The 27,696-nt window shown below is 44.5% G+C and overlaps 1 protein-coding gene across 1 annotated transcript in view; it reads right to left on the bottom strand.

Moving 5' to 3' along the window:
• TNFRSF21 (TNF receptor superfamily member 21) overlaps nucleotides 1-27,696 on the bottom strand; it is a 34,138-nt gene that overhangs the window by 4,041 nt on the left and 2,401 nt on the right. Inside the window, exons 2-4 of the mRNA XM_083495073.1 lie at nucleotides 25,805-26,456; nucleotides 22,711-23,217; nucleotides 16,187-16,452 (exon numbers count right to left, since the gene is read on the bottom strand). Of these exons, the coding sequence (XP_083351199.1) occupies nucleotides 16,187-16,452; nucleotides 22,711-23,217; nucleotides 25,805-26,456 (1,425 nt within the window). The remainder of the gene's footprint in view (nucleotides 1-16,186; nucleotides 16,453-22,710; nucleotides 23,218-25,804; nucleotides 26,457-27,696) is intronic.

The raw sequence follows: 27,696 nt of genomic DNA, 5'->3' as shown, positions 1-27,696 counted from the left end.
CCAAGAACAAAAGGAGAATAAACACACACACACACACACACACACACACACACACACACACAGAGTGCTCAGCTAGCCAATGCAATTCTCAATTTGAACAAAGCAGCATTCATGTAAAAATGTCTTAAAACTCAAGTGAACTCAGCTGAGCACGTGCAGGTTCCACATGCAAAAATAGAGAAGCAGAAACAAGTTTCCTACACAGCAGCTGTTTGGGCTTTGATATTTGGGAGCTTAGATGATTGGTAGCTCCGTTCTCTTCTCTTCTTCCCCCTCTGAATGAGCGCCCTTGTGCATGGCTTTGTGCTTGAGCACACGTAATGGAGGCCAGGAGGCAGCAGAATGAGGGGGACCAGATCGCAGGAGGGGCTCATCCTATTGGAAATTCCCTTTGTGGGTAGGAAATTAGCATGCTAAAGAAGGTGCTAGGCTACAATGTCATTGTACAATGTTACAGAATACAGAACACTGTGTGAGAGAGAAGACATGCTCAGAGACAATGCAAAAGCAGAAGCTAAAATGTTCCTGCGGCCGCATGTACCTCCAGCCATGCAACCAGAGATGTTTTTAATGGAAGGTGTTGGGGACAATGGATGTTGGCATCAGATATGTGCTTTGCTTCTGAGCTACGGCCTGTACATATATTTGAATATGGCAAGGAAAGAGAATTAATAGGAATTAGAATTGTATTAAAGCTAGAAGAAAAGCCACTTGCTCAGGCTCAATCATCATCAAAGCCTTAAAAATGCACTTCCGCCAAATAGCTGCTGCCTTCCTCGCTGGAAATAGGAAGGCACGAGCAACTGAACTGCTCAGCCCAAAAGGGTCCATTTACTTGCCAGTGTTCAAATGAAACAGTCACACAAAGTTCAAGGACTGCTCCCAAAGCCCAGTACAGTGGTACCTCTGGTTACAAACTTAATTCGTTCCGGAGGTCCGTTCTCAACCTGAAACCGTTTTTAACCTGAGGTACCACTTTAGTTAATGGGGCCTCCCACTGCCGCCACACGATTTCTGTTCTCACCCTGAAGCAAAGTTCTTAACCCGAGGTACTATTTCTGGGTTAGCAGAGTCCGTAACCTGAGGTGTTTGTAACCCGAGGTACCACTGTATTCTGCTACTGGTGGAGCGCCTTTTCCTGCCGGGACCACGAGTCACAGAGCTCCAGGTGGAAATTAACATTATCCATGTCATTTCCACTGGGGAGAATGACATTGGAGCGCCAAGTTGCCTCCCCAGGAGAAAACTCTGCTCTACTTGGGCTCAGGGAGTATCTGCCCGCCTCCGTTCCATTCCCCAGAGTCAGTAGAAGGGCCTTTCAGTGGTGGGACTCACTGGACCAAGGTGATGCCTTCCATAGTTCTAGTTACAGGAAGGTAGCTGTGTTGGTCTGCCGTAGTCGAAACAAAATAAAAAAAAATCCGTCCAGTAGCACCTTAGAGACCAACTAAGTTTGTTATTGGTATGAGCTTTTGTGTATCTGAAGAAGTGTGCCTGCACACGAAAGCTCATACCAATAACAAACTTAGTTGGTCTCTAAGGTGCTACTGGACGGAATTTTTTCTTTTGGACCAGGGTGAGCACAGGACTTGCTTGCCTCCCTCCAGCTCACAAGCATTCCGTCAAGGGTGTGAGGTCTCGCAAACATCCGAATACTTACTGCTTTGCTAACTAGAGATAGCTTGCTACTTTCTTGATCAACCCAACAGTCGTAGCTGTGGCATTCCTGGCAGTTTAAGTCAAGAGAGATTAATATTGCTAACCACCAGTAAAAAGGCCTCAATACATGGCCCAAACACGAGAGGCAAAATGAGTAAATATTCCACAGTCAGAATCATCAATATACAGAAGTCATTGCTGTTAAACTGAGAAGGTTTAACGGCAATAAAAACACATTCTGAGCCGTTCGTTCAAGCAGCCGGCCCAATCTCCGCTGGGCTCAGAAGCAGGTTCCTAAACTGCTTCTCAGCCCCGTGGCTTCCCTAAATGGCAGCATGGAGAACCTGGGACCCAGAGCTTCCTGGTCCTTCCCAAAGAAAGGGCTGCCTCTGCGCAACGCGTCTGACTGGGCCTGCGTCAGGAGCAGCTGGCGCTGGCAGGGAAGGGAGAGACAGACAGGAGGAAATGAAAAGGGGTCATAGGAGGACAGAAAAGGACGCCCAGGAGAGCAGATACTGTTACCCTCAGTTACTCAAGGCAATTAGCTCCCATGACTGCTAATACAATATCTCCATGAACCCAGCATAATCCACCACGACTCTCCAGACTCTGTGTGTCTCCTTCTAGGCAGCCTTCAGGCTAAACAGTCAGATCCCAGTCATGCAATTCTCTGCTAAAATCCTGTATTTTAAAAATATTTTTATTTATGTATTTATTAAATTTGTACACCACCCTTGATCCATAGAACTCAGGGCAGTTCACAACATAAAAAATACGAGATAAAAAACACAAAACACATAATAAAAAATGCGAACAAAAACAAACCCCCATGAGAGGCGCCTGGACATGTCTTGCCTATGCTCATCTTGCACCAAGGTCTCGTCTGGAGAGGTTTGCCAAGGTTGAACTAGTGTAACCTCTGTCTACCCCTCCCCCTTTGTGACATGTCAGTGATGTAAAGATGATGTATCAATGATGCTGTATGAACTGTATTCTGGGATGTGGTGGGAAGTTTTAAAAGTCAATGTTGCCCCATCCTCGGGGTTCCTTACTCCTGTTGCCTCTTGTTGTGGGAGAAGCAACAAGAGGAACAGCCATTTTAGATCTGGTCCTAACCAATGTTGATGACCTGGTTAGTGGGGTAGAAGTGGAAGGATCATTAGGCGCGAGTGATCATGCTCTTCTGAAGTTTACTATACAGCGGAAAGGAGCAGCCAAGCATACTAGGACTCAATTTCTTGACTTTAAGAAAGCCGACTTCATAAAACTTAGGGAAGTGCTGGGTGAGATCCCATGGACAGCAATACTAAAAGGAAAGGGAGTTCATGATGGCTGGGAGTTTGTTAAGAGGGAGATAGTAAAAGCACAACGTCAGGCAATACCAATGAGACGGAAACATGGAAGATGCCTAAAGAAGCCAGGGTGGCTATCTAAAGAACTTTTAAATGAATTAAGATTAAAAAAGGATGTGTACAAAAAATGGAAAAGGGGGGAAACCACCAAAGAGGAATTCAAACAAATAGCCAGCACGTGTAGACACAAAGTCAGAAAAGCTAAAGCACAGAATGAACTCAGGCTTGCTAGAGAGGTTAAAAGCAACAAAAAAGGCTTTTATGGGTATGTTCGTAGCAAAAGGAAGAACAAAGAAACAGTGGGGTCACTCAGAGGAGAAGATGGTGAAATGCAAACAGGGGACACAGAAAGGGCTGAACTCCTCAATGCCTTCTTTGCCTCAGTCTTCTCCGATAAAGAAAACAATGCCCGACCTGAAGAATTTGGAGCAAATGATTCAGCAAAGGAAACACAGCCCAGAATAACTAAGGAGATAGTACAAGAATATTTGGCTAGTTTAGATGTATTCAAGTCTCCAGGGCCAGATGAACTGCATCCAAGAGTATTAAAAGAACTGGCAGATGTGATCTCAGAACCACTGGCAGTCATCTTTGAGAATTCCTGGAGAACAGGCGAAGTCCCGGCAGACTGGAGGAGGGCAAATGTTGTCCCTATTTTCAAAAAGGGGAAAAGAGAGGACCCAAATAATTACCGCCCAGTCAGTCTGACATCAATAGCAGGGAAGATTCTGGAACAGATCATTAAGCAAACAGTCTGTGAGCACCTAGAAAGGAATGCTGTGATCACCAATAGTCAGCATGGATTTCTGAAAAATAAGTCATGTCAGACTAACCTGATCTCGTTTTTTGACAGAATTACAAGCCTGGTAGATGAAGGGAACGCAGTGGATGTAGCCTACCTTGATTTCAGCAAGGCATTTGACAAGGTGCCCCATGATATTCTTGTAAAGAAGCTGGTAAAATGCGGTCTTGACTATGCTACCACTCAGTGGATTTGTAACTGGCTGACTGACCGAACCCAAAGGGTGCTCATCAATGGTTCCTCTTCATCCTGGAGAAGAGTGACTAGTGGGGTGCCACAGGGTTCTGTCTTGGGCCCAGTCTTATTCAACATCTTTATCAACGACTTGGATGATGGACTCAAGGGCATCCTGATCAAATTTGCAGATGATACCAAACTGGGAGGGGTGGCTAACACCCCAGAGGACAGGATCACACTTCAAAACGACCTTGACAGATTAGAGAACTGGGCAAAAGCAAACAAGATGAATTTTAACAGGGAGAAATGTAAAGTATTGCACTTGGGCAAAAAAAATGAGAGGCACAAATACAAGATGGGTGACACCTGGCTTGAGAGCAGTACATGTGAAAAGGATCTAGGAGTCTTGGTTGACCACAAACTTGACATGAGCCAACAGTGTGATGCGGCAGCTAAAAAAGCCAATGCAATTCTGGGCTGCATCAATAGGAGTATAGCATCTAGATCAAGGGAAGTAATCGTGCCACTGTATTCTGCTCTGGTCAGACCACACCTGGAGTACTGTGTCCAGTTCTGGGCACCACAATTCAAGAAGGACACTGACAAACTGGAACGTGTCCAGAGGAGGGCAACCAAAATGGTCAAAGGCCTGGAAACGATGCCTTATGAGGAACGGCTAAGGGAGCTGGGCATGTTTAGCCTGGAGAAGAGGAGGTTAAGGGGTGATATGATAGCCATGTTCAAATATATCAAAGGATGTCACATAGAGGAGGGAGAAAGGTTGTTTTCTGCTGCTCCAGAGAAGCGGACACGGAGCAATGGATCCAAACTACAAGAAAGAAGATTCCACCTAAACATTAGGAAGAACTTCCTGACAGTAAGAGCTGTTCGACAGTGGAATTTGCTGCCAAGGAGTGTGGTGGAGTCTCCTACTTTGGAGGTCTTTAAGCAGAGGCTTGATAACCATATGTCAGGAGTGCTCTGATGGTGTTTCCTGCTTGGCAGGGGGTTGGACTCGATGGCCCTTGTGGTCTCTTCCAACTCTATGATTCTATGATTCTATGATTCTATGATTCTATGACCTGCTGAGCATGATCTACTGACCACTGTTTGGCTAGAATTTCCTTCTTTTACTGACCGCATGGACCCGGGGGGACTTGTACCCCGACAAGCTGGGCTGTTGAGTAGTCTCTCACCCCAGAACTTTTCCTTATCAGCGCCAACATCAAAATGGTAGGTGTCTAGTCTGCCAGACTTTCTCCCGGGGGCATACTTGACCCCTTCCTTTATTTTCACCAGAGGTGGGTGGATTCTGTAGCCAAAGAGCAGATTAGAAGCTCAAATTTCCAACCACATGCAGAGCTGGGGAAGTGAAACGATCAAGCGGGACTCAACTCGCTTCCATTCAAATCTCGCATTTGTCACAAAGCCAGTAGATGGTCTTGGGCCAGTCACTATTCTTTCAGCCTCAGTCCACATGGTAATCCTGCTGGCCTACCTTAGAAGGTGGTGGCCAGGTGAGATAAAGAGCTGTGTAAATGGAAAGTGTTGTATTAATTATAGCACCTGCATGACAACAACAGCCAGCTTGCCCAGTAGCCAAGGCGACTATGGCCCAGATCAGATGCAATACTAAACCGTGGTTTGTAATGCAGACAAATCTCACAGAAATATTACATGTGGGTGTTTTTAAAAAAGAAAGGTTCAACAATTTCCAAGACCCTGCTATTTACAATTCCCCGCTCACACCATCATGTCTACAGGTGAAACTTGGAAAATTTGAATATCATGGAAAAGTTCATTTATTTCAGTAATTCAACTTAAAAGATGAAACTAATATATGAGATAGACTCATGACACGCAAAGCGAGATATGTCAAGCCTTTATTTGTTATAATTGTGATGATCATGGCATGCAGCTGATGAAAACCCCTTTTAAGTTGAATTACTGAAATAAATGAACTTTTCCATTATATTCTAATTTTCCAAGTTTCACCTGTATATACACATGCTAAAACTTCGTGATTTGATGAAGCGGACTGCAGTTTGGGAAGCTTCTGCTGCGACAAATGTGTTAAGTCATTCGGATGCCACAAGACTTTGAAATGTCCCAGTTTCACCATGATTGCTTCAATTCATTGTCTTGTGCATTTGTAGAAATTGACTTTTCATGGAAATAGACTACAATTGAACATTTTCTGCAAAAGAAAATCTCTTTGCATAATTTCTTGAGTCTTTTCCAAAACTGCCTCAACTAAATTCCCTTCCCTTTCCTAATAGGGCAAGCTCAAGAAGATAGGGTATAGTTTAAGTTTCCAGAAACAGTCACTTTGCATTACAGTTATCCGAAACTGCACCTGCTAGCTGCTAAATCCCACCAGAACCACTGACAGACAGACAGACAGACAGACAGACAGACAGACACACACACACACACAGAGAGAGAGAGGGGGGGGCTACTTGTGAGGTTGTGCTGCCTTTGGTGATCCAGATTTCACAGAAGTCTAGAAGGCTAATCCTGCTTTAACCTACATTGCATCATCGATGCCTCTGGGAACAAGCATGGCTGGAGATGCTATCTGAAGAGCCAGTGCAACTGTGCTCATTGTAAAATGCACCTCAAATCTGAAAAGCACTTTGTCCTTGAAGGAACATTTTTCTACAGCCAGGCCATACAGATGCAGATTGGGCCAGCTGTGTTATAGAAGGATACTTTGCATCCTAAGCAGGAATTCTCTGGGTTCCAATAACACTGAAAAATAAAAGGGAAAGTGCTTCATATTTGCCACAGTAATACCTTTCTTTTTATGTTTTTTAAGACTTAGATTTCTGGACAATTTTAATGACCAATAATCATTTGCAGGCATTACTGATCCATTCAGTTTTTATTGTTATACGTTCATCACGCTCAATGGAGACTGCAACATGCTTTGCCCAGCTTAGACAACTGCCACCTTCTTAGCTGAATATTTCTTGTAGATAAGGACATTGAACAAATGTGATGGATTAAGGGAGGGGCCCATCTAACCCCCAGCTTCCTGTTTTCACAGTGGCCAACCAGCTACCTATGAGATGCACAGAAGCACAACAGCATTCTCTCCAGCTGTGACTCCCAGAAACTGGTACAGGCAAGTTGCCATTTACGTGAGTTCAAGGCACACACAACTGCACACACAGGCAGAAGTGGGCCTTAAAAGCGGCAAAAGCGGTCCTAAAAGAACACGAAAATTGAAAAAATGGCACAAAAACAGGCACCTTTGCACTGACCTTTGAGGCCAAATTCCACAACAATCACGCCCTCCATTCTACCAGGTTTTGATTTGGCCACTTTATGCTGTCCTCTAAAACCAGTGTCCACACAACTAAATTTTACTCAGAGCAGAAATGAGGGTCTGGTTTGGAACAAATCTCCCTTTGGGATGAAGATAAAATTTAAATGGAGGGGAGTAGATCTAGGAATTCTGAGTGTGGGAGCACAGAATAGCAAGGCAGCGAGGCCAATGAAGTGCACAAGTGCCAGAGTCACTGGATATAGTCTTTATTCCCTAACACCTGGAGCCTTCAAATCAAGATGTAGGAACTGGAATGCTTGCATCCCAGCCTTGCAGTCTGAGCGCCACAGAGAAGATGCAAATTCCTTGACTAAGGAAGATGTGGGGGAAATTGCTTTCATGGAAAATGGAATAAAATAAACTGGCATTTTCCCACTAAGCTGATGCTACTGCTTGAACTGGAGAAATACTGTTAAAGACATATTTGCAAGTGTTTGCAGTTATCATAACCAAAGGGACACCTTCCATGGGTTCACTTTTCGTGGCGAGCTTACAAAGGAAAGACCTTGCTGTACTTCCCTGAAGCTATTAAGATGTGTGTGGAAGTGACTGAAAAGACTTAAGTACAGCTTACTGAAGAGATTAATGACCCAATTCCATTACTTTCTAGCATAAGCCACAACTTGCTCTGCTGGTAATTGATGAATGCAGAGCTGTAAAACAAAAAACAAACAAACAAACAAAAACACCCTTCCAACTTCCCAGCTGTCACAGCTGCCTAAGAAAAACATGTCCAATTTTTTGCTACTGCTTGGGAACTTATATTTTCTCGGGCCTCTTGTTCTCCTACTTAGCCTTTCTCTTCTGACCATTGCACCACTTCCTTTAGAAGGTAGTATGAAATTAATTACCTAAAGGGGTTCTCCTAGTGTGACATCCTAGTGCGTCTGTTTAGGACACAGAATGTACAAAGGAAAGGAACTAAGAGCATAATCTGGCAAAAATGGAGTACACTTAGTTCCCACTCATTTTATGGGGAGACTGGAGAACATTCTTAATTCTGCCATTGCTAAGATAAATAAAACTGAGCTGCTCCCAGATCCTAGCTCACAGAAGATCACGCTAGCCAGCGTTCACTTTATAAAAGTCTTTATTGAGTTACAGTTTCCATTTCCAAGCTGCTGCGTGCATCTCTACGTCTTATAAGCTAGACCGGCGAAGCTCCGTCTGAGTCTCCGCCCCTTGTACACCAACTTAATATCCTAGCCTTACTCCACCTTTTCCGCCTGACCGTTCTTCTCTGGGTCCCTCTGCCCCCCGTGGTCTCTTCCTTCCTGGACTCTTCTGACGCTGACCCCCCCGGACCCTCCTGCCTCCTTGCGTCGGGCTTTAGGACCTGGCTCCCTTTCCGGGCTGCTTACTGCGCCGCCTTCCGGTGCATTTGAACTTGGCGCGCGCGCCCAACCTTCCACTTTCCGCTTGACCGTTTCTTCGCTCTCCGATGGAGGTGTGGCCACTCCTGACTCATGCCCTCCCCCCTGCTGCAAGCTGCCAGCGCTTGATCCCTGGCGCCTTTCCTCCCCACTGCGCTCTGTTGGTGACGCTGGCCCCGATTTCCAACTGCTGCCCTCTGAACCCTCTCTGGACCCTTCTTCCTGGGGTGTCCCCCTAAGCTCCCCCCTTGCTCTGGCCACTGGCGCTCCTTTCTGTGAATCTTCTGATTCACTGGACAGACTCGGAGATCTCGGGTCGTCGTCGTCACTCATCTTTTCTTCGGACTCCTCCCCTTCGCTCTCTGTTTCCTCCCTTGCCCTCGCCTCTGCTCCTGAACCCCTGACAAGGGGCATAACTATTTTGCCAACACAAACATGCTTTGCCAGCACATGCATCATCACATAAAGAGTTCCACCACTTTTGCTGGACTTCTATCAACCAAATGGCCAGGATACCCTTCTGCAGGGAAAGCAACAAGGAAAAATGAACAAGAGGTCCAGATACATATTTCAGTTCCTTGTGACCAACCTTCAGGATGGGTTCCAGGTTTCAGGGGGCCTTGACATTATATTTATGGCCAGCACAGAGGAAGGCTTCCCTTCCTCTCCTGAACTACAAGAGACTAGCCTTTTTAGCAGGCTAGTAAAAAGTCTAGTAAAATTGAATGCAGATTTCCAAAAAACAGCAAGGAGAGACAAGAAGGCCTTCTTAAATGAGCAATGCAAAGAAATAGAGGAAAACAATAGAATGGGAAAAACCAGAGATCTGTTCAAGAAAATTGGAGATATGAAAGGAACATTTCGTAGGAAGATTACCATAATCTAAGACAAAAGTGGAAAGGACCTAACAGAAGCAGAAGACATCAAGAAGAGGTGGCAAGAATACACAGAGGAACTATACCAGAAAGAAATGGATGTCTCGTACACCCCAGGTAGTGTGGTTGCTGACCTTGAGCCAGACATCCTGGAGAGTGAAGTCCAATGGGCCTTAGAAAGCACTGCTAATAACAAGGCCAGTAGAAGTGATGATATTCCAGCTGAACTATTTAAAATTTTAAAAGATGATGCTGTTAAAGTGCTACACTCAATATGCCAGCAAGTTTGGAAGACTCAGCAGTGGCCAGAGGATTGGAGAAGATCAGTCTACATCCCAATCCCAAAGAAGGGCAGTGCCAAAGAATGCTCCAACTACCACACAATTGCACTCATTTCACATGCTAGCAAGGTTATGCTTAAAATTCCACGAGGCAGGCTTAAGCAGTATGTGGACCGAGAACTCCCAGAAGTGCAAACTGGATTTCGAAGGGGCAGAGGAGCCAGAGACCAAATTGCAAACATGCGCTGGATTATGGAGAAAGCTAGAGAGTTCCAGAAAGACATCTACTTCTGCTTCATTGACTATGCAAAAGCCTTTGACTGTGTCGACCACAGCAAACTATGGCAAGTTCTTAAAGAAATGGGAGTGCCTGATCACCTCATCTGTCTCCTGAGAAATCTCTACGTGGGACAAGAAGCTACAGTTAGAACTGGATATGGAACAACTGATTGGTTCAAAATTGGGAAAGGAGTATGACAAGGCTGTATATTGCCACCCTGCTTATTTAACATATGCAGAATTCATCATGCGAAAGGCTGGGCTGGATGAATCCCAAGCCGGAATTAAGATCGCCAGAAGAAATATCAACAACCTCAGATATGCAGATGACACAACCTTGATGGCAGAAAGTGAGGATGAATTAAAGAACCTTTCAATGAGGGTGAAAGAGGAGAGCGTAAAATATGGTCTGAAGCTCAACATCAAAAAAACGAAGATCATGGCCACTGGTCCCATCACCTCCTGGCAAGTAGAAGGGGAAGAAATGGAGGCAGTGAGAGATTTTACTTTCTTGGGCTCCATGATCACTGCAGATGGTGACAGCAGTCACAAAATTAAAAGATGCCTGCTCCTTGGGAGAAAGGCGATGGCAAACCTAGACAGCATCTTAAAAAGCAGAGACATCACCTTGCCAACAAAGGTCCGTATAGTTAAAGCCATGGCTTTCCCAGTAGTGATGTATGGAAGTGAGAGCTGGACCATAAAGAAGGCTGATCGCCGAAGAATTGATGTTTTTGAATTATGGTGCTGGAGGAGACTCTTGAGTCCCATGGACTGCAAGAAGATCAAACCTATCCGTTCTTAAGGAAATCAGCCCTGAGTGCTCACTGGAAGGACAGATCCTGAAGCTGAGGCTCCAATACTTTGGCTACCTCATGAGAAGACTCCCTGGAAAAGACCCTGATGTTGGGAAAGATTGAGGGCACAAGGAGAAGGGGACGACAGAGGACGAGATGGTTGGATAGTGTTCTCGAAGCTACAAACTTGAGTCTGGCCAAACTGCGGGAGGCAGTGGAAGACAGGAGTGCCTGGCCTGCTCTGGTCCAGGGGGTCACAAAGAGTCGGACATGCCTAAACGACCAAACAACAACAACAAAAAGTCTTCAGGAGTCGGAGTTTGCTGCTGGTTGGTGGCCCGGTTCCTGTGTACCCCTGTTGGTGGTTTCCACATGTTACATCACATAGAACAGTGGTTTTCAACCCCTGTGCAGTGGCACCCTGGGGTGCCTTGCATGATGGTTAGGGGTGCCTTGGGCAACACTGCCCTCTGGCCCTGTTTCCTTCCTTCCCTCCCTCCTCTGATGCCCTCTTGCGCCTCTGCCTCCCAAAGGCTTCCACAGCTGCATGTTGCAGCAGCCTTGGCTACAGGCTCCTCTGGGAGGCACCTCAAGAGATTCGGGGCGGCAGCAGTGGCTGCCCAAAAGAATCCCAAGGAGAGGTGAGAGGAGAGGAGGCTGAGGGAACACTCCACAAGGAAGGGTGTTTGAAAAAGAGTGAGGGGCTGCCAGTGCTGCAGGCAAGGGGTGACCTAACTGGTCTCCTGAACCCCACGGGGGTCCCGCAGAAAGAAGGTCGTTGGTCAAGTGAGCCGTGGACCCAAGAAAGTTGAAACCCTCTGACACAGAATGAAAGCTTTCAGAAGGGTGGGGCACAGGGAAGCCCCCATAATGCTCATGACTGGTCGCAGCTTGAACAGGAGCATTCCTGTTGGGGGATTTGTCACACTGCAGCATTTTGTTGCAAGCATCCATAGGGATGCAGCTGGCACTGTGGGTTAAACCACTGAGCCTAGGGCTTGCCGATCAGAAGGTCGGCAGTTCGAATCCCCATGACGGGGTGAGCTCCCGTTGCTCGGTCCCTGCTCCTGCCGACCTAGCAGTTTGAAAGCACAAAGTGCAAGTAGATAAATAGGTACCACTTCAGCGGGAAGGTAAACGGCATTTCCGTGCGCTGCTCTGGTTCGCCAGAAGTGGCTTAGTCATGCTGGCCACATGACCCGGAAGCCGTATGCCGGCTCCCTCGGTCAGTAAAGTGAGATGAGTGCCGCAACCCCAGAGTCGTCCACGACTGGACCTAATGGTCAGGGGTTCCTTTACCTTTAATACCAAACTTCGGTGGTTGGGAAGCAAAGCAATGCAAAACCACCCAAAACAAGTCAGTCATTTCTGCATACTTAGGTCCCTTTCCCCCTCCTCCCATTTACACAGAAGCGTATTAGTTTGCAAACAAGAACCTGAACAGCCTGATAGTACCAATATTCCAGGACTTATGAAACATTGAGAGTGTCAGTTAAAAAGGGAGGGGAAGAATTAGGGATTATTAGTCTATTTGAACCACTAACAACTTACAGTATCCTGGCGATGGGGACAAGGGTCTGGGAACACAAAGAGCCACCTAGCTAGCCAGCCAGCCAGATGCACTCAAGGGGACTGCTTTCCTTTCCTTCAGTTTTATGGCATTCATGCAATAATAGTTTTTAGAAGCCCAATTTATGCAGGAAAAATGTCATGCAAATCTGCTGACTGTACATGTACTGTAAGCAAAACACTAGGAGGCTGTTATGAAACACCGCTGGCTTTCTGCCAAAGAGTCGGTCAGTCCTGTACACACTTGATGTTCCTGGACAAACTGCAGCGATGGAGAAGGGCGGGCTGTAGCTCAGCAGCAGAGCACCTGTTCGGCATGCAGAAGAAGGCCCTCTTGGCAGGGCTGGGATTATCCCCTCTGAAACCCCAGAGAGCTGATATTGAGAGAGATGAACCAGCAGCCGAGCTCAGCAAAAGGCAGTTTCTCCTGTTCCCATGTACTGCACAGAGCGGCTTTTAAACATGCCACACCAGAAGACTCAAATGAACAGTGTCCAGGATTTTGCACTGGGACAATGGAATGCAAAATCCAGATCAGACGATGGTGACTTCTTATCGGATATCCTACTGGAGCAGGAATGAATACTAACAGAATACTGAACACAACAACCCAGGACTGATTTTCTGTCACCTTCAAGACTGTATGCAAAACTGTTATCAAACTTCTGCACCAAGTAACCAAATTCTGCAACTGGCTTGAATTGGGCAAATCTACACACTTCCTCATTTTACCTCAATTTATTCTCTTTCCGGTAGTCATAGGGATGAGCCAAGGAATTAATTACACACAAGGCACTGAAGCCCCACCATCTGCCCCATGGAAACTACAGTGGAACCTCGGGTTACAAACGCTTCAGGTTACAGACTCCGCTAACCCAGAAACAGTACCTCGGGTTAAGAACTTTGCTTCAGGATGAGAACAGAAATCGTGTAGCGGCAGTGGGAGGCCCCATTAACTAAAGTGGTACCTCAGGTTAAGAACAGTTTCAGGTTCTTAACTGGATCTCCAGAACGAATTAAGTTCTTAACCCGAGGTACCACTGTATTCCTTTCACTTTGGAGACTTCATCGGGCATGGGTGAGGCATTGAGCAATAGTCAATGTCAGTCATGTTCACAGTAAGCCCATTGAAATCAATGGACTTAAGTGAATTACTTTAAGTACTCAGACTATGACTTGGCTGGATATCACCCACTGAAAATGTACATTTGCAACCAGAAAAGCCAATGAAAGCCATGACCAAGACCACACCTTGTAAGGGTACGTTGCAACCTCTGGCTCCCTTGCAAAGCCCAACAAGCCCTGTGCTTCGAACTGTGAACCACCTGTTTCAAATCCATATGGTTTTTTCTAAGCAGCAGTAGGAATTTGTTGTCTGAATTTACTTGCTTTACACTTCACCCCATTCCTTTGTCATAGAAGGGACATAGTTGGAGGAGACCCTGAGGGTCATCTAGTCCAACCCTCTGCAAGGCAGGAATCTCAGCCAAAGCATCCCTCCCTCACAGATGGCCGTCCAACCTCTGCTTAAACACCTCCAAGGTAGGAGAGCCCAGCACTTCACAAGGCAGTCCATTTTCCTCGTGTGTCTAGGTCTTTTCACACTGCTAGCCTGAGAGCAGGGACTTTGTTCATCATATTGATATGTAAGCTGTTCTGTGAAGCTTTGAATGAACGAAGGAATGAATTCTTAAGATACAAGTTGAAGTCTGCACCCACTACCACATTCTGCATTTCCTCTGAGTTCCCACAGAAACATAACAGACAAAGAATCATATTCATGACATGATTTTAGGTAGGGTGATGTTGCATTAAGCTTTTAGACACAAATATTTGATGCAAGAACTCATCTAGCACCGAACACAGAGACAACAGCTGTATGTGGCACAGTTAAGAAGAGGTTAGAGAAAAATGCTTAGCTTTCTGCTGCTTAAAATTAGAACAGGAACTGCAGCGCATAACATGGTGAGACAAAGGTATTCATTATTTAAAACAATGAATCAGAAGCCAAGCTTGGTGCACAGATGACTCTGCTCAGGTTACAGCTGAGAATCCTGCACCCACAAGAACGAAGCCTAGGAGAGCAAATTTCAGATACCACAAAACAGACTTGAGGAGGAGTCACTCACACGGCACCCTGTCCGTAAAAAAACTGCCCCACTGAAAGTAACACAATAACACACAAAACTTTTTGATACACCGTGATCTATTGCAAAGTATATTTACTAGGGAAAACAGGAATAAGAACAAAAGCTCAGTGTTGTCAGAAAAGCCTCTGGCTTTGGACCAACAACCCACATAATTGCGTTAGTCAGGTCTTTCTTCAGAGAGAAGATTTCCAGCAAAAAGGATTTCCAGCAAAATCAGTAATAATAATAAAAATAATGATAAATAATATATTATTTATACCCTGCCCATCAGTTGGGCGGCTCCCAACTGAATGTTAAAAACACAATACAGCATTAAACATTAAAAACTTCCCTAAATAGGGCAGCCTTCAGATGTCTTTTAAAAGTAAGATAGTTGCTTATTTCCTTGACATCTGATGGGAGGGCATTTCACAGGGAAGCCACCACCGAGAAGGCCCTCTGCCTGGTTTCCTGTAACTTGGCTTCTTGCAGTGAGGGAACCGCCAGAAGGCCCTCAGCACTGGATCACAGTGTCTGGGCTGAACAAGGAGGGTGGAGATGCTCCTTCAGGTATACAGGACCCAGGCCATTTAGGGCTTTAAAGGTCAGCACCAACACTTTGAATTGTGCTCAGAAACGTGCTTGGAAAAGTATAATACAGTTTAAAAATAAAAGGCAGAGGCAAACCTGATTTAAACAAATGTGTAGAAAATCACCTGCTGCTGACTTGGCATTATGAAATGGTGCACTCTCTGTGGTATAATCAGGATCTCCGTAATACTGAGAGATTGCTGGAAGATAGTGGTAAAGTCCCACTTTGCTGCTTAACTATAGGATTGACACTGACCAATTGTTTCAGAAAGCAACTTTAAACTACATTATGCACTGCTTAATTGGTAGGTACTAGTGTCATTTCAGGGCTTCCAACTGCTTACAGAAGCATGGAGTGAAACAAGGAACAAGGAAACAAGGGGAAAGGGGAATTCTTCTGCTAGCTCCCTGTATTTTGCTGTACAATTCCTGCTTGACACCTGTAACCAATACCAGGATGCCTGAAGGAGGCGAAGGTCTGATCCAAGGGGGGATAGAACACAAGGGTTCCGTTATTATCTATCGGCACAGCCACCTCTCAAAACGGGAAGTATGATCTCCTCCAGGTTCCATGAATTCACAGTACACAAAAAAGTAAGTGGAGCTCCATCAGATCGTTGAGGAAAATCTTTCAGGCCATAAGAAACTGGCAACATTTTGCCAGGAATGTAAAGATATGAGTTAAGATTCCTGCATTGCAGGGGACCGGACTGGATGACCACCAGTCTTCCTTCCAGTTCTACAAGTCTATGGTGCTATGAAGGTAGTTAAACCCTACAAAGGGCTATCCTGTTTGTAGGCCTCAAAATCAGCAGCAGGGACTGAGCCTTAATTCACTAATGCTGCAGCTCTAATTCCACTTACCTGAAAGTAAGTCCCATTGAATCCAATAGGTCTTACCTCTGAGCTGACATGGTCAGGATTGTGCTGGGCGTGAGCTAACAGAGTCAAGCATTACATGTGTATCTTACCTGTGTCGTGTCTTCCATTAAGCCCCTGATCTTCTCCACCACATCTGTGCGCCGGTGCTGACGGAGAGCATTGATCAGCTGGGCAAGGCTGGCTTCAGAGCCCCTGACAGTCCAGTGCTGTAAAGCTGCATAGGCCCTCTCGTGGTCTGCAGAATAGCTGCTGGTGAAAGCAGCCACCTCCCGCTCGCTTGCATTGCACAGGAACTGGTAGATCTCCTTCCACTGGCTTCCAACTTGGGCTGCCACCAGCTTCAGAATGTCAATGCCTGTTTGACGGGTGATAAACCAAAAGAAAATTGAATTTCGCTTAGTATTCCCAGGGGTCATCGTTGCATATTCGGACCAAGCAACAAGCGGCACTTCAAAAGCTTTTTTATAGTCTACTGGTTAATATTTTTTCTGAACCAGAAGGTTCACTGAGAAGCTTTCTTAATAGTTGAGGGTGCCACCTTACGTCCTCCAAAAATGTGCCAAGTTTGGGATCCTATGAGTAGCCCTGATCATTGCCTCATGCTGTTATGGCAATGCCACTTTGGTTCACCTAAATTTGGAGGGTTTTAAAAAATGGGTATTATTGCTTGTGCTTCTGCAATTCCCATACTGCAGAGATGGGCAAACTTTGGACCTTCAAGATCTACTTTGTTTTTTACTAGAACCCCAAGTTCTATCTACTGGACTCTGGCAGTGGTGAGTTGGGCCCATGGGGAGCAACATTCCCCCATGACTGAAAAGATAATAATAGGAAGAGTTTTGGGATTTGAAAAGGATGGATGACCTGGACCACCTCTGGAGAAAGCTTAGTAGAAACTGTCTCACTTATCTATCCATACAGCACCTCTGGGCTCTACAGGCATCCGGAAGGCACCTTTCCCCATTTCCCTCTATGTGAAGTTCCAGAGGAGAGAACACGAGGAAAATATCTCTTGCCACCTGTGGATCCAGCTTACTTTGGGCCTCAACATCCCTTTCCCATATGCCCTAAGTGGTGGGGGGGCTCCTTTAATTTGTCTTCATTGCCAAAGGCTGCCAGCCAATTGTCTTCTGCTTCTGCTTCCCGTTGGCAATGGAGCAAAGGACAAGGAGACTTGTTTGTTGCCACCAGGAGCATGGAAGCCATGCACCACATAGAAGAATTTGAAGCTGAAAGACCAAGATATATATTAAATTGATATAAAGCTGAATATATTAAATTGATATAAAGCATATCAATTAAATTGATATGAAGCTGAAAGACCAAGATATATATTACACCTTCAACACTTGGTTACAACTCAAATGTATTACAGAATTACTCTGGCATTTATGCTGATGCCAAATTCTGAGAGACTGCACAGCCAACTCACTAGTATAAGGAAATAAAACGTTCCTTTTTTTGCAAGCAGTGACCTTTCTATTCAAAGAGCAGCTTTAAAACAAAACTCAGGGACCAGGTACCTTGTTTAGTACTGATGGAGAGATGAAAAATACAAACACAACATATGAGCTGAAGTCCCAGCATGATAAGGCATTTTGGCTGCAAGTCTCTCAGAACACAGCTGTGAAATGTGCCCCCATTGCAAACTGGCTGCACAGAAAGCACCTCTGCAGTTTCAGAATGGAGTTCTTGATCAAGCAAGCCAACAGGCCACTAGAGCCTCTTCTGGCTCATCAGTCTTCCCTTCCTCAGGAAGACAGCCTTGTCCATGCCCCAGGGGGGCTGCCCTCCCACTGCCCCTGTAGGACATTGCAGCGGTCCTTTGGAAGATCTTTGGATCTGAGGAATGCTGTGTTTGTCAGTGCGTCCATCAAGTGGGGGTGATCCACCTCCATTCGCCCTGCCAATCTGCTACCATCAGTGGAATTCAGTGGGTTCGAGAAGAGTTCCCTTAACAGTATTGAAAGAATCTCTTAAGGGAACTCTTGCCAAACTCACTGAATTCCACTGACTGCAAGAATCTTCTGACACTGGAAAACAAACAGCTTTATTGCAGCATGACATTTTGTAGTACAGAGTACTCACAGATGCATGCAGTGAGCTCCAGTCCATAAACTTATGCCACAATAAATCTACTACTCCTTAAAATGATTGCTTTCTCCGCAGTCTAACAACTCCCTGGAATATATATCACAGCAATCTTTACAATACTTTGGAAAGTTAGGCAGACTCTCACATCAAGGGGGTGTAAGACTGTGGCCTGCCTCAAGTCACCTTGTGAGTTCATGATAGTGCTGAGACTTGAAGCAGGGGGAATGCCAGCTGATAAATTGCTCTTATTCACTATATTACGTTAGGCTTTCAACAAGCTTGAGACTTCCTCACTACAGAGTCTAACACCAGCCCAACTCAAGCCAGTACCTCTGAACACGCATGGAGTGCCTTTCTCTAACAAAAAGCTAACTAGGCTCAGCACACAATAACCCAAACATGGACAGAAAACAACACCACATCATAAACACAAATCACCTGGAAGAGCTTGTGAGGAGGACTGGGGGGGGGGGCAAGGGGAGCAGGACAAAGGCAATTTAAAGCTGCAAACTATTGAGTATTTGCAGACTGCCGTTCTCATTGAACAGATATTGCAGATCGGCTTTCCCCTTATCCCCAAATAGCAGCAGTTGGCAAAGTCACAAATCCCGAGCTTTCATTTTTACGTACGTAAAAATGACTGGGTGGTATTTACTTGGGAAAAAATATTAAAATGTTAGTGCTTTGCAGTTTTTTTTTGTTTTGTATTGTATTGTTGTATGTTTTTTCTTTTTTGGTTTTTTGTAGTGTTGTATTCAATTTGTTGGAAAACTAAAAAATATTATTATAAAAAAAATATTAAAATGATCCATTTTGTAGGATATAAACATTTTCTATGCTACTACCTTCCATGAGATTATAGGCTTATGGATCAAAAATAATAATAATAATCACATATGCTCCAATTAATTTCCTCCTTTATCTAAACCCTCCCTGTTTTCTTTTCCATTTAATTTCCATGATTCCATCCTCCTTTCCTGTGCTGGCTTCAGTCCCCCCCTCTTTTTGGGGGGGTGCTTGGGAAAGATGCCCTCTGTCCCCCTGCTCATGAACACCCTACTTCATTGCCCCTGTCAGCCCTGCCCAGTCCAGCTTTCTCCTTCAGGGCTCAACTTGCATAGTTGCCTAGAAGGGGCAAATTAATTACTAGAAGAAAAAGATAACAAATTGAAACTGAAAAAATATGAGGAAGTAAAACATCACCAAACAGGGTGGACTCAGTACCACCATCAGAACACTGTTCTGAAGTGTTCAGAACAGATAACAAAAAAGGTTTTGCAAGAGAAATTCGAATATAGGACAAACAATTGTTACAAAATAGGACAAAGGTAATCTCAAAAACGTATGAAACTTTACTAGAGTAGGAGGTGAAGGATGAACAAGTAAAAAAGGTAATGATTAAATGGGCAATGGACATTGTCAGACCTATTCAGTTATCATCATGGGGGAAATTATGGAAAGAGAATTGGAGATTTGCAGCTTGTGAGACGATAAAGGAAAATTTGTTAAAGATGTTTTATAGATGGTATTTAACACCACGCAAAATATTTAAAATGTATAAACAAAATCTAAATTCTGCTGGAGGTGCAATCAAGCAGCGGGGACGCTCCTACATATGTGGTGGACCTGTGATAAAATTAAGAACTGCTGGGATTTGGTATATGAGGAGTTGAAGAAAATATTTAAATAAACTTTCGTAAAAAAACAACAACCCAGAAGCTTTTCTATTGGGAATATTAGATTCAGATATCACTGGGGAAAACACAAAAATATTCCTGTATGCAACATCGGCGGCAAGAATCCTAATTGCCAAAAATTGGAAAAACAAGTCAGACCAACAAAAAAAGAATGGCAAGAAAAATTATGTGATTACTTTGAGTTGGCTAGAATGACAGATGCAGTTAGGGGTCAGTCTAAACAAAAATTTCAAAAGGAATGGGGAAAATAGAGATTATCTTAAAAAGCAGTGTCCTCAAATTAATATGTGGACTTGTTTTGATTGACTTTTGCAAAACAAATTAAGCTGTAAAAGTCTAAAATAGAAAGAAAAGTAGGAGAAAATGAAATGAGAAGGAAACAGTTTATTAAATATGAAAGTAGACGCGGGTGGCACTGTGGGTTAAACCAAAGCCTAGGACTTGCCGATCAGAAGGTCGGCAGTTAGAATCCCTGCGACGGGGTGAGCTCCCGTTGCTCGGTCCCTGCTCCTGCCAACCTAGCAGTTCGAAAGCACGAAGTGCAAGTAGATAAATAGGTACCGCTCCAGCAGGAAGGCAAATGGCATTTCTGTGCGCTGCTCTGGTTTTAAACCCGCGTTGAGGACGAAGGAAGTCAATTAGAAGAAAGCAAGAAGTGAAATATGGTGGTATGTTTATTATTTGTTTAGTATTTGTGTCTATATTCGTACTTGTATTTGTACAGTATTTTCTTTTTAAGTTTATTCTTGTAGTGTCGTGTGTGTTTGTGTTGCAACAATAACATTTATTTTTAAAAAAGAAGGGGCAAATTAAGGGCAAAGGGATCAATTAAGAGCAACAGACTGAAACAACTAGGAAAGGCAGCCCTTTCTGGCAGCGTGCGCCACAGTGACCTGTTTTGCTAAGAGTGGCTACTGTTTGGTTCCCTGCCTCCTGGGGAGGAGTAAGGCATCAAGCAAGCAAAGGCTAACAGGTGGGCTCCCGTCCCAGGATACTTGCATATCGCCATTAAGCATTAGCCAGCTTGGAGGCAGCTATCGGCAAATTCCAGAGAAAGAATGCACTGGCAGGGTGACTCAGGTGAAGACCCTATAAGTTGCTTGAAAATCTATATTCCAGGAACTAGGCAGTTCATGTTAAACAAGGAGCCTCCCCTAGAGTGAAGTGAAGGCAGCGTCTATGTTTGTTTAAAAAGAAAAAGAAAAGAGTACAGCCTCTAGAGAAGCATTTGAAGTTGAGGAAGATGCAGTCAGCGCCTCACTTTCATGTAATCACTTGGAAAAGCTGTGTGTTCCCATTTGCCAAAAGTAACTGGAGGCGGAGAGAAGAGCCTTGGCTTTATGAATGAATGCAGAATTCTCTATTCAGGTTTAATGCCAGAGGTGGGGGCGAAGCTGCAAGTGGGCCTGCCAAAGGGGGCACAAAAGTGTGCTAGAGGTAGAATTTTCTTATTATAAATTTTAGAAAGAAAGGAAGACATTAGATAGATTTTCACCCCTGTTTTTGTCAAAAGGCACGTCCTCTTAGGGTTTTTGGGTGGGGTCACATGCCAACTGTGGGCAAGACTAAAACTAATGGCAATGGTGGGGTATCACAGGGGGGGAAAGGCCAGGAGCATAGCTTCTCTCTCTCTCTGGAGCTCCTGCTGCAAATATATAAAAGCGGTGGAAGTCTTAAAACCATCTGTGATGTATAATCACTGATTCTGTATTTAAGTTTTGTAGCAGAATATATTTTTGAGGAAGATTAAACCTGCTGAGGGGTCCATAAAATTGTGGCATAGTTTAATGGAGGGCTGGCTAACCTTTCCTGACCCAAGAGCTAAATTTTACCTTTGCCAGCATTGCAGGGTACAATGCACACAGCTGGGGTAGCCAGAAAAGAGGGCAACCACCCCCACAAGCCAAATAAGCCCTCTCTCTTCAGCTGATCTCCACCCAACTGTGCAAGTCCCAGTTGCGCAGCAGGCACTGGGCTCTGCTCACCCCAGCACAGCCTACTTTATTTCTTTTTCCTGGGAAGGGGGCAGATTGGGTCCCTGAACTGGGGCTTAGCCATCTCCGAAGACAGTAATTCAAAGTAGTCCTGAGGACTCTCCACAAACTTGAGCATATTTCTATTCTGCTGAAGAAGAAGAAAACGAACTTGGAAGCCTGCATACTTGTTTCAGCTGACTGATCTATCAACAGTATTATGATAGCCATTCTGGGCTTTCTCCCTTTATTCTCTGCTGAAGACAATGGAAATGTTATGCATTTATACTAGTATCCTTATAGGAACTATTTGAAGAACCGTGCCTTAAGTAATGCAAGAATACACCTGGCACAGACACAGGCAGATAAGCCAGCAAACACGCAAGAGAAATGGACCACCTCAGCATTTGCTTTAACCTGCTGAGCCATTTTGAGATAAATACCACATCACAGAGGCTCAGGAGTTAATAGCAAACAGCTTTTACGAATACAAAGTTCGTCAAGGCACGCCATTCCACTTCCATAGTGCTTTAAGTTTAGGATCAAACCAGAGGCAACTTTTAAGCTGCTGTTTCGGAATGGCCGTGCTTCTTTCCAAAAAGTAGCCATGGGAGATTCCAATCTCTAGTTCTGGGGCAGGTGGAGGTGGGAGAGATCCTATCCCCATCGCTTGTTTTCCTACTCCAAGCTGCCATCCCATCTTGTCACAAAGCCGTTTTCCCCCAACTGAAATAGCATGGGCTTTAATGTGCTGCAAAACTCTTGTTTTAAGTTAAACAGGACGAACAATTTCAGTTATGAACAGAATTCTCTCGGTTTCATTTGTGGAATTTGCTCGACATCACTCACCATGTCCATTGCAGTAGTAGATCCATTTCTCCCTGTTCTGAGTCAGAGTGGAAGACTTTCTCAAAACGGACTTTTCGACAATGGCACTGGGATCCTGCCTTGGTCCTTTCTTTAGAGTTCGAGAACTTTTACGGACACTGCACACAACGATCACCACCAGCACCAGCAGCAGCAGCAGCACGATCATCCAGGGCAGGTGCTCATTGATATCAAAATGCCTGTGGGCCGCCTGCCGGGGAGAGCCTCTCTTGGGGGGGTTGTAGGGAATGCTGGATTTCACACTGCCACTCATTTCCAGCGCTGGCTGTATTTTCGGGATGGGAGGGGCGTGCTTATGGTAATAGGTTTGCTGGTGATTCAAAGGCGTAGCATATCCCATATCAGTCACGTTGACAACTACAGTCTCATTCTTTGAAGTCCCATTGTAGCTGTTGGTTGGCTCCACCATGTCAACGGACACATTTGGGGTAGGGGTGGTAGAAAAATTGGAAACCGAAGCGTTCACACCTGAAAAACAAATGCGATGTTAGAGCAGCAGGTATAGAACCTACCCACTCTTACTGTAGCTCTGGCCCAAATGCCCTTGAAGTACAATTGATTCCTAGAGGACTTACAAAGGGGGTTCTCATTTATGTTATGTGAGTGCAAACAAATATACATATAACAGCATCCACAGGAAGAACTGGGTGGAAGGAGCAAGTTGAACCTCATGGTTCATACATTGGTATCAACAACAGCCCCAAATTTTGTTTAATAGGGAATGCGCTTCTGGGAAAGGGGCGCTCTGTTGCTCGACTGCTGGAGGCCAAGACAGCCAGACTGAAGAGGTTGCGAATAATTGCAAAGGGCAAGGGAGATAGTTCTAGGATAGGTGGTCTGTATGTGGAAGCCTGTCCCTGATGAGATTCTGAACAATTTTTTCCAAACAAGTTTGCAAGCTGCTTTGATGATCTAAAAGTGGGGGGAAGGCTATAAATAAAGCCCCAAATGTCACAGGCACAATTAAGCTTTCAGTTAAGTCTTGCAATATTCAAAAATGTTTACAACACCAAAACTAAACAGCAAAAATCAAACCAACACCTTGCTCATCGTTCTGACAAAGTGTAGCCATTGTTTTGCAGGGATCCCCAACTTGCAAAAATAATCAAACAAGCACATGACATTAAGCATGCTTTTTCTCCTTGTTCTAGATTAAGCATGACCAGATTTTATGGTGAAAGCCATTGATAGTTCATTACAAAGAAAAAGTGTCAGAAATGAATGAAGTTTTCTAAACATGCTATGCTGAGACCAAGAGAATATATTGGCTCAAGTCCGCCCACGTCTATTGCTTCGCCTCTTTCAGTTTGGCAGCCATGCTTTGTCATAATGTATCGCACAGCAATGAACCAGGATCTTACTTTAACAACCTTGATTCAGTCCCTCATATTTTTGATACAATACTTTGTTACCACAATCAGATCCGACTTCAATAGCAACATCTGGGTAATACGATGGATCCACTGAAGCCATTTTAAAGTCCCTAACTTACTTCCTCCTCTTTCTGCGGTTCCTTAAATTTATTAATTACATTTCCTGCATATTCTAAATTAACTTAAGTTATTCATGTATACTCTTATAAAACTACAGGTTATTACAATAATCCACCCAATGTTCTTATCCGTTTACAGTTTGTAGATATTCAATAAACCATTTCCATTCTTTTATTAAAAGTTTGTTATCTTGATTTATTATTTTTCTGGTAAGTTTCAGCGAAACTGATCAGTAGCTTTATTAATACAGTGGTACCTCGGGTTAAGTACTTAATTCGTTCCGGAGGTCTGTTCTTAACCTGAAACTGTCCTTAACCTGAAGCACCACTTTAGCTAATGGGGCCTCCTGCTGCTGCCATGCCGCCGCCACACAATTTCTGTTCTCATCCTGAAGCAAAATTCTTAACCCGAGGTACTATTTCTGGGTTAGCAAAGTGTAACCTGAAGCGTATGTAACCTGAAGCGTATGCAACCCAAGGTACCACTGTACTAAGATTAGTTGTTGCTACATTATGTCAGCCAGAAAGTTAACAAAAATACATTTTATCCCCCCAATACAATAGTTTATGTATTGAAAAGGGCTGGAGGTATCTGATGAACATTGGGAATATTCCAATTGCATGTCAACCCAGTTTTTAGTTCATTCCAAAGAAATAGTACTTAATCATAAAATTATTCCAATTATGATTTTTATGCTATGGCAAACATTTGCAGTAATGGTGTTTTGATCCATAACAGTGAATGGACATTGAGTACAAACTGATTCCACAACCCTTGCTATGCAAGAGCTACTAAGGTTGCAGTTTAGACTGTATCCAAAGGAGGGATGTCCACCTGTGTGTCCATGGAGGCGTTTACATAACAATATATAAATTGCAAAACAAAATGGAACAAGCCACCATTCAATCAGCACCTACTCTCCTGACTGCTGCAAAGCAACAGAATCGTGAACAGGATGGCGCTAGTCTGAAGCGTTTGGGATAAAAGAAGATCTTATTTGATATAATCCTAGGCATATCTACCCAGAAGTCCCACGAAGTTCCATGAGAGTCCCTGTGAGGGATGCAGGCATAGGAGGATTACAAGATAAAAGCTTCTCCCATCTCCATGGCTTCAGACTGCTCAGAAAAGACATGGCATGTATGCTAAACACAGAACCACCACCAGGGCAGAAATAGACCCTGACCAGTGTGGAGCTGACCCAAGAGATCATTGCACGGCTTGGCAGCTGGGTAAAGGGTCTCTAATACCATGTAATGCATCAGCTGGAAGTGCCTCTGTACAGAAGGCATTCCAAAACACAGCTAACGCCTTACCAGCTCCTTTCTCAGAAAAGCACACTTAATTTTTAAAAAATTAATATTAATATTTTATTGAAATAATTTCAATTCTAAAGAAAAGGTGATACAGAGAAAAAAGGGGGGAAGTGAGGGGATGGGGGATGACAACAAAGATGTGTATAATAAAAAAGATATAAATATATACAAAAATGTAACATACCATACTTCTTGCCCAATCTTGCATGCCCTAGCTACAGATGTTTGGCAATGCTGTTCACTTACCTTTGGAAAGAAAAGTAGAAGGAACTTTGTAATGTTCTCCACCCTCTTCTGGTCGTGACAAAAGCCCAGCTCCAGTCAGAAAAGCTGGTGAAAGTCCACAAGTGTTGTCTCTCTCTTTTGTCCCTGGTTTGATCACAACCATGTTTGCTCGTGAGCAGTCAGTGAATGTTTTGCATCTCAGCATGCTAGAAGGCACATCAGAGAAGCTGCCACGAGGGCAAGGTTTACACTTGACATCTTCTGTTTCAGTTCCTTTCTTTTTTAGGCCCCACCCAACGCGGCACACGGAGTAAGATTTGCAAGCATCACCGTCTCGAAATTTACCAGGCGGACAGATGCACTCACGGTCCGTCAAAGCAGTGCAAGGGGTTTTCTCAACCATCGGCGGCTCACACAGCTTTTTACATGGATGGCATCTCTCTATCCCATTTTCATGCTTTGTGAATGTTCCACTGGCGCATGGGCTGCACTCTCTTAAGCTGGTCGCTGTGCAGTGCTTAGACACATAGGTTCCTGCGGGACATTTGTCACAAGTCAGCTTTGTGTTAGTGGCACGATCCAAGTGGCTGTATGTGCCAAAAGAGAGGCTTATGGCATTCTGTTCAGATGTCAGCTTTGACTGAGCATCAGTGCTACCAAGGAACATAAATCCCTGAAACACAGAGATAAATGTAAGTTAGCTACAGACCATAAGGCAGGTCACAGCAAGCCGTATCAGTTTTACTCTATTTAGGTAACTGCATTTGAAAGACATGCTCGGCTCGCGGCCTGGAAGAGTTTTTGCCCATCTACCAATCCATGAGCCCTGATCTCTAGGCAGGTCATCAGCTTCTGAAGGGAGAAATACGCAAGCTGCTAAAAAGCTGCCAACAAAATGTCTACTAATGGCACTTTAAAGATTTTCCATAGCATCCTGACAGACAAGTATAGACCCTGAGCGGTTCTTTCTTACAGGCAGGTGTAACCCATTCCCTCTGAATTGCCTTTTGGAAAGCCTCTGGCAGAGGACTGGCAGAAGACTCTCTGAGGAGAAGCTGCCTTTGACCCTTTGAGCTGCCCCCATCCCGGAACTGTTGTCCTCCTCCTGTAGCCCTAAAACAGCCTCTCCAAGTGCCCTCATCTGCCAGAGAACATTAAGCAGCCAATGGAAAAAAGATCCAGGAAGTTACAGGCCTGTTAGCATAACTTCTGGGTAAATTGGTGAAAGAATCATTCAGTTCTGTGACAGGGTCAATAAACACATGGAAAGGAATGATCCAAGAGAGCGGAAAGACACAGTATACTTGGACTTTCAAAAAGTGTTAGATAAAGTTTCTCAGCAAAGACACATGGGGTAAGAGAGGAAGTCCTCTTATAGACTGGAAACGGGCTAAAACAGAGGAAGCAAAGACTGGGAATTAATTGACAACTTTCCTAATAGAGGGATGTAATCAGTGTGGAGGGGGAGATTTATATTGGCGCCAGTGCTTTTTAGCTTGTTTATAAATTATCTAGCATTAAGGGGGTGAACAGCAGGGTGGTCAAGCTTGCCGGTGACATCAAATAATTCGGGGGAGGAGACACACACACACGACTAAATGAGGTAGGAAAGAGCTCTAAACCCATCTCTCCCAACTAGAAGGAAGGGCATTAAAATGGCTATGCAGGCCGGACTCCCTTGGAAGGTAGTGGACTCTCCTTCCTTGGAGGTTTTTAAGCAGAGGATGGATGGCCATCTACCAGGGATTCAGCAGCTGTGATTCCTGCATTGCAGGGGGCTGGACTAGATGGCCCTTAGGGATCCCTTCCAACTCTACAGTTCTAGTATTCTATTATCTCCATGCATTAGTCACTAATGACTGTTGATTCAAATATCCATTTTATTGTGCACTGGATTCAACCAACGAGGCCTG

The sequence above is a fragment of the Podarcis liolepis genome, assembly GCF_965112155.1.
Source record: "Podarcis liolepis genome assembly, chromosome: 3".
In the NCBI taxonomy this organism is placed as follows: domain Eukaryota; kingdom Metazoa; phylum Chordata; class Lepidosauria; order Squamata; family Lacertidae; genus Podarcis; species Podarcis liolepis.
Note: the sequence above shows the minus strand (reverse complement) of the source record. Positions and strands in the feature narration are given on the sequence as shown.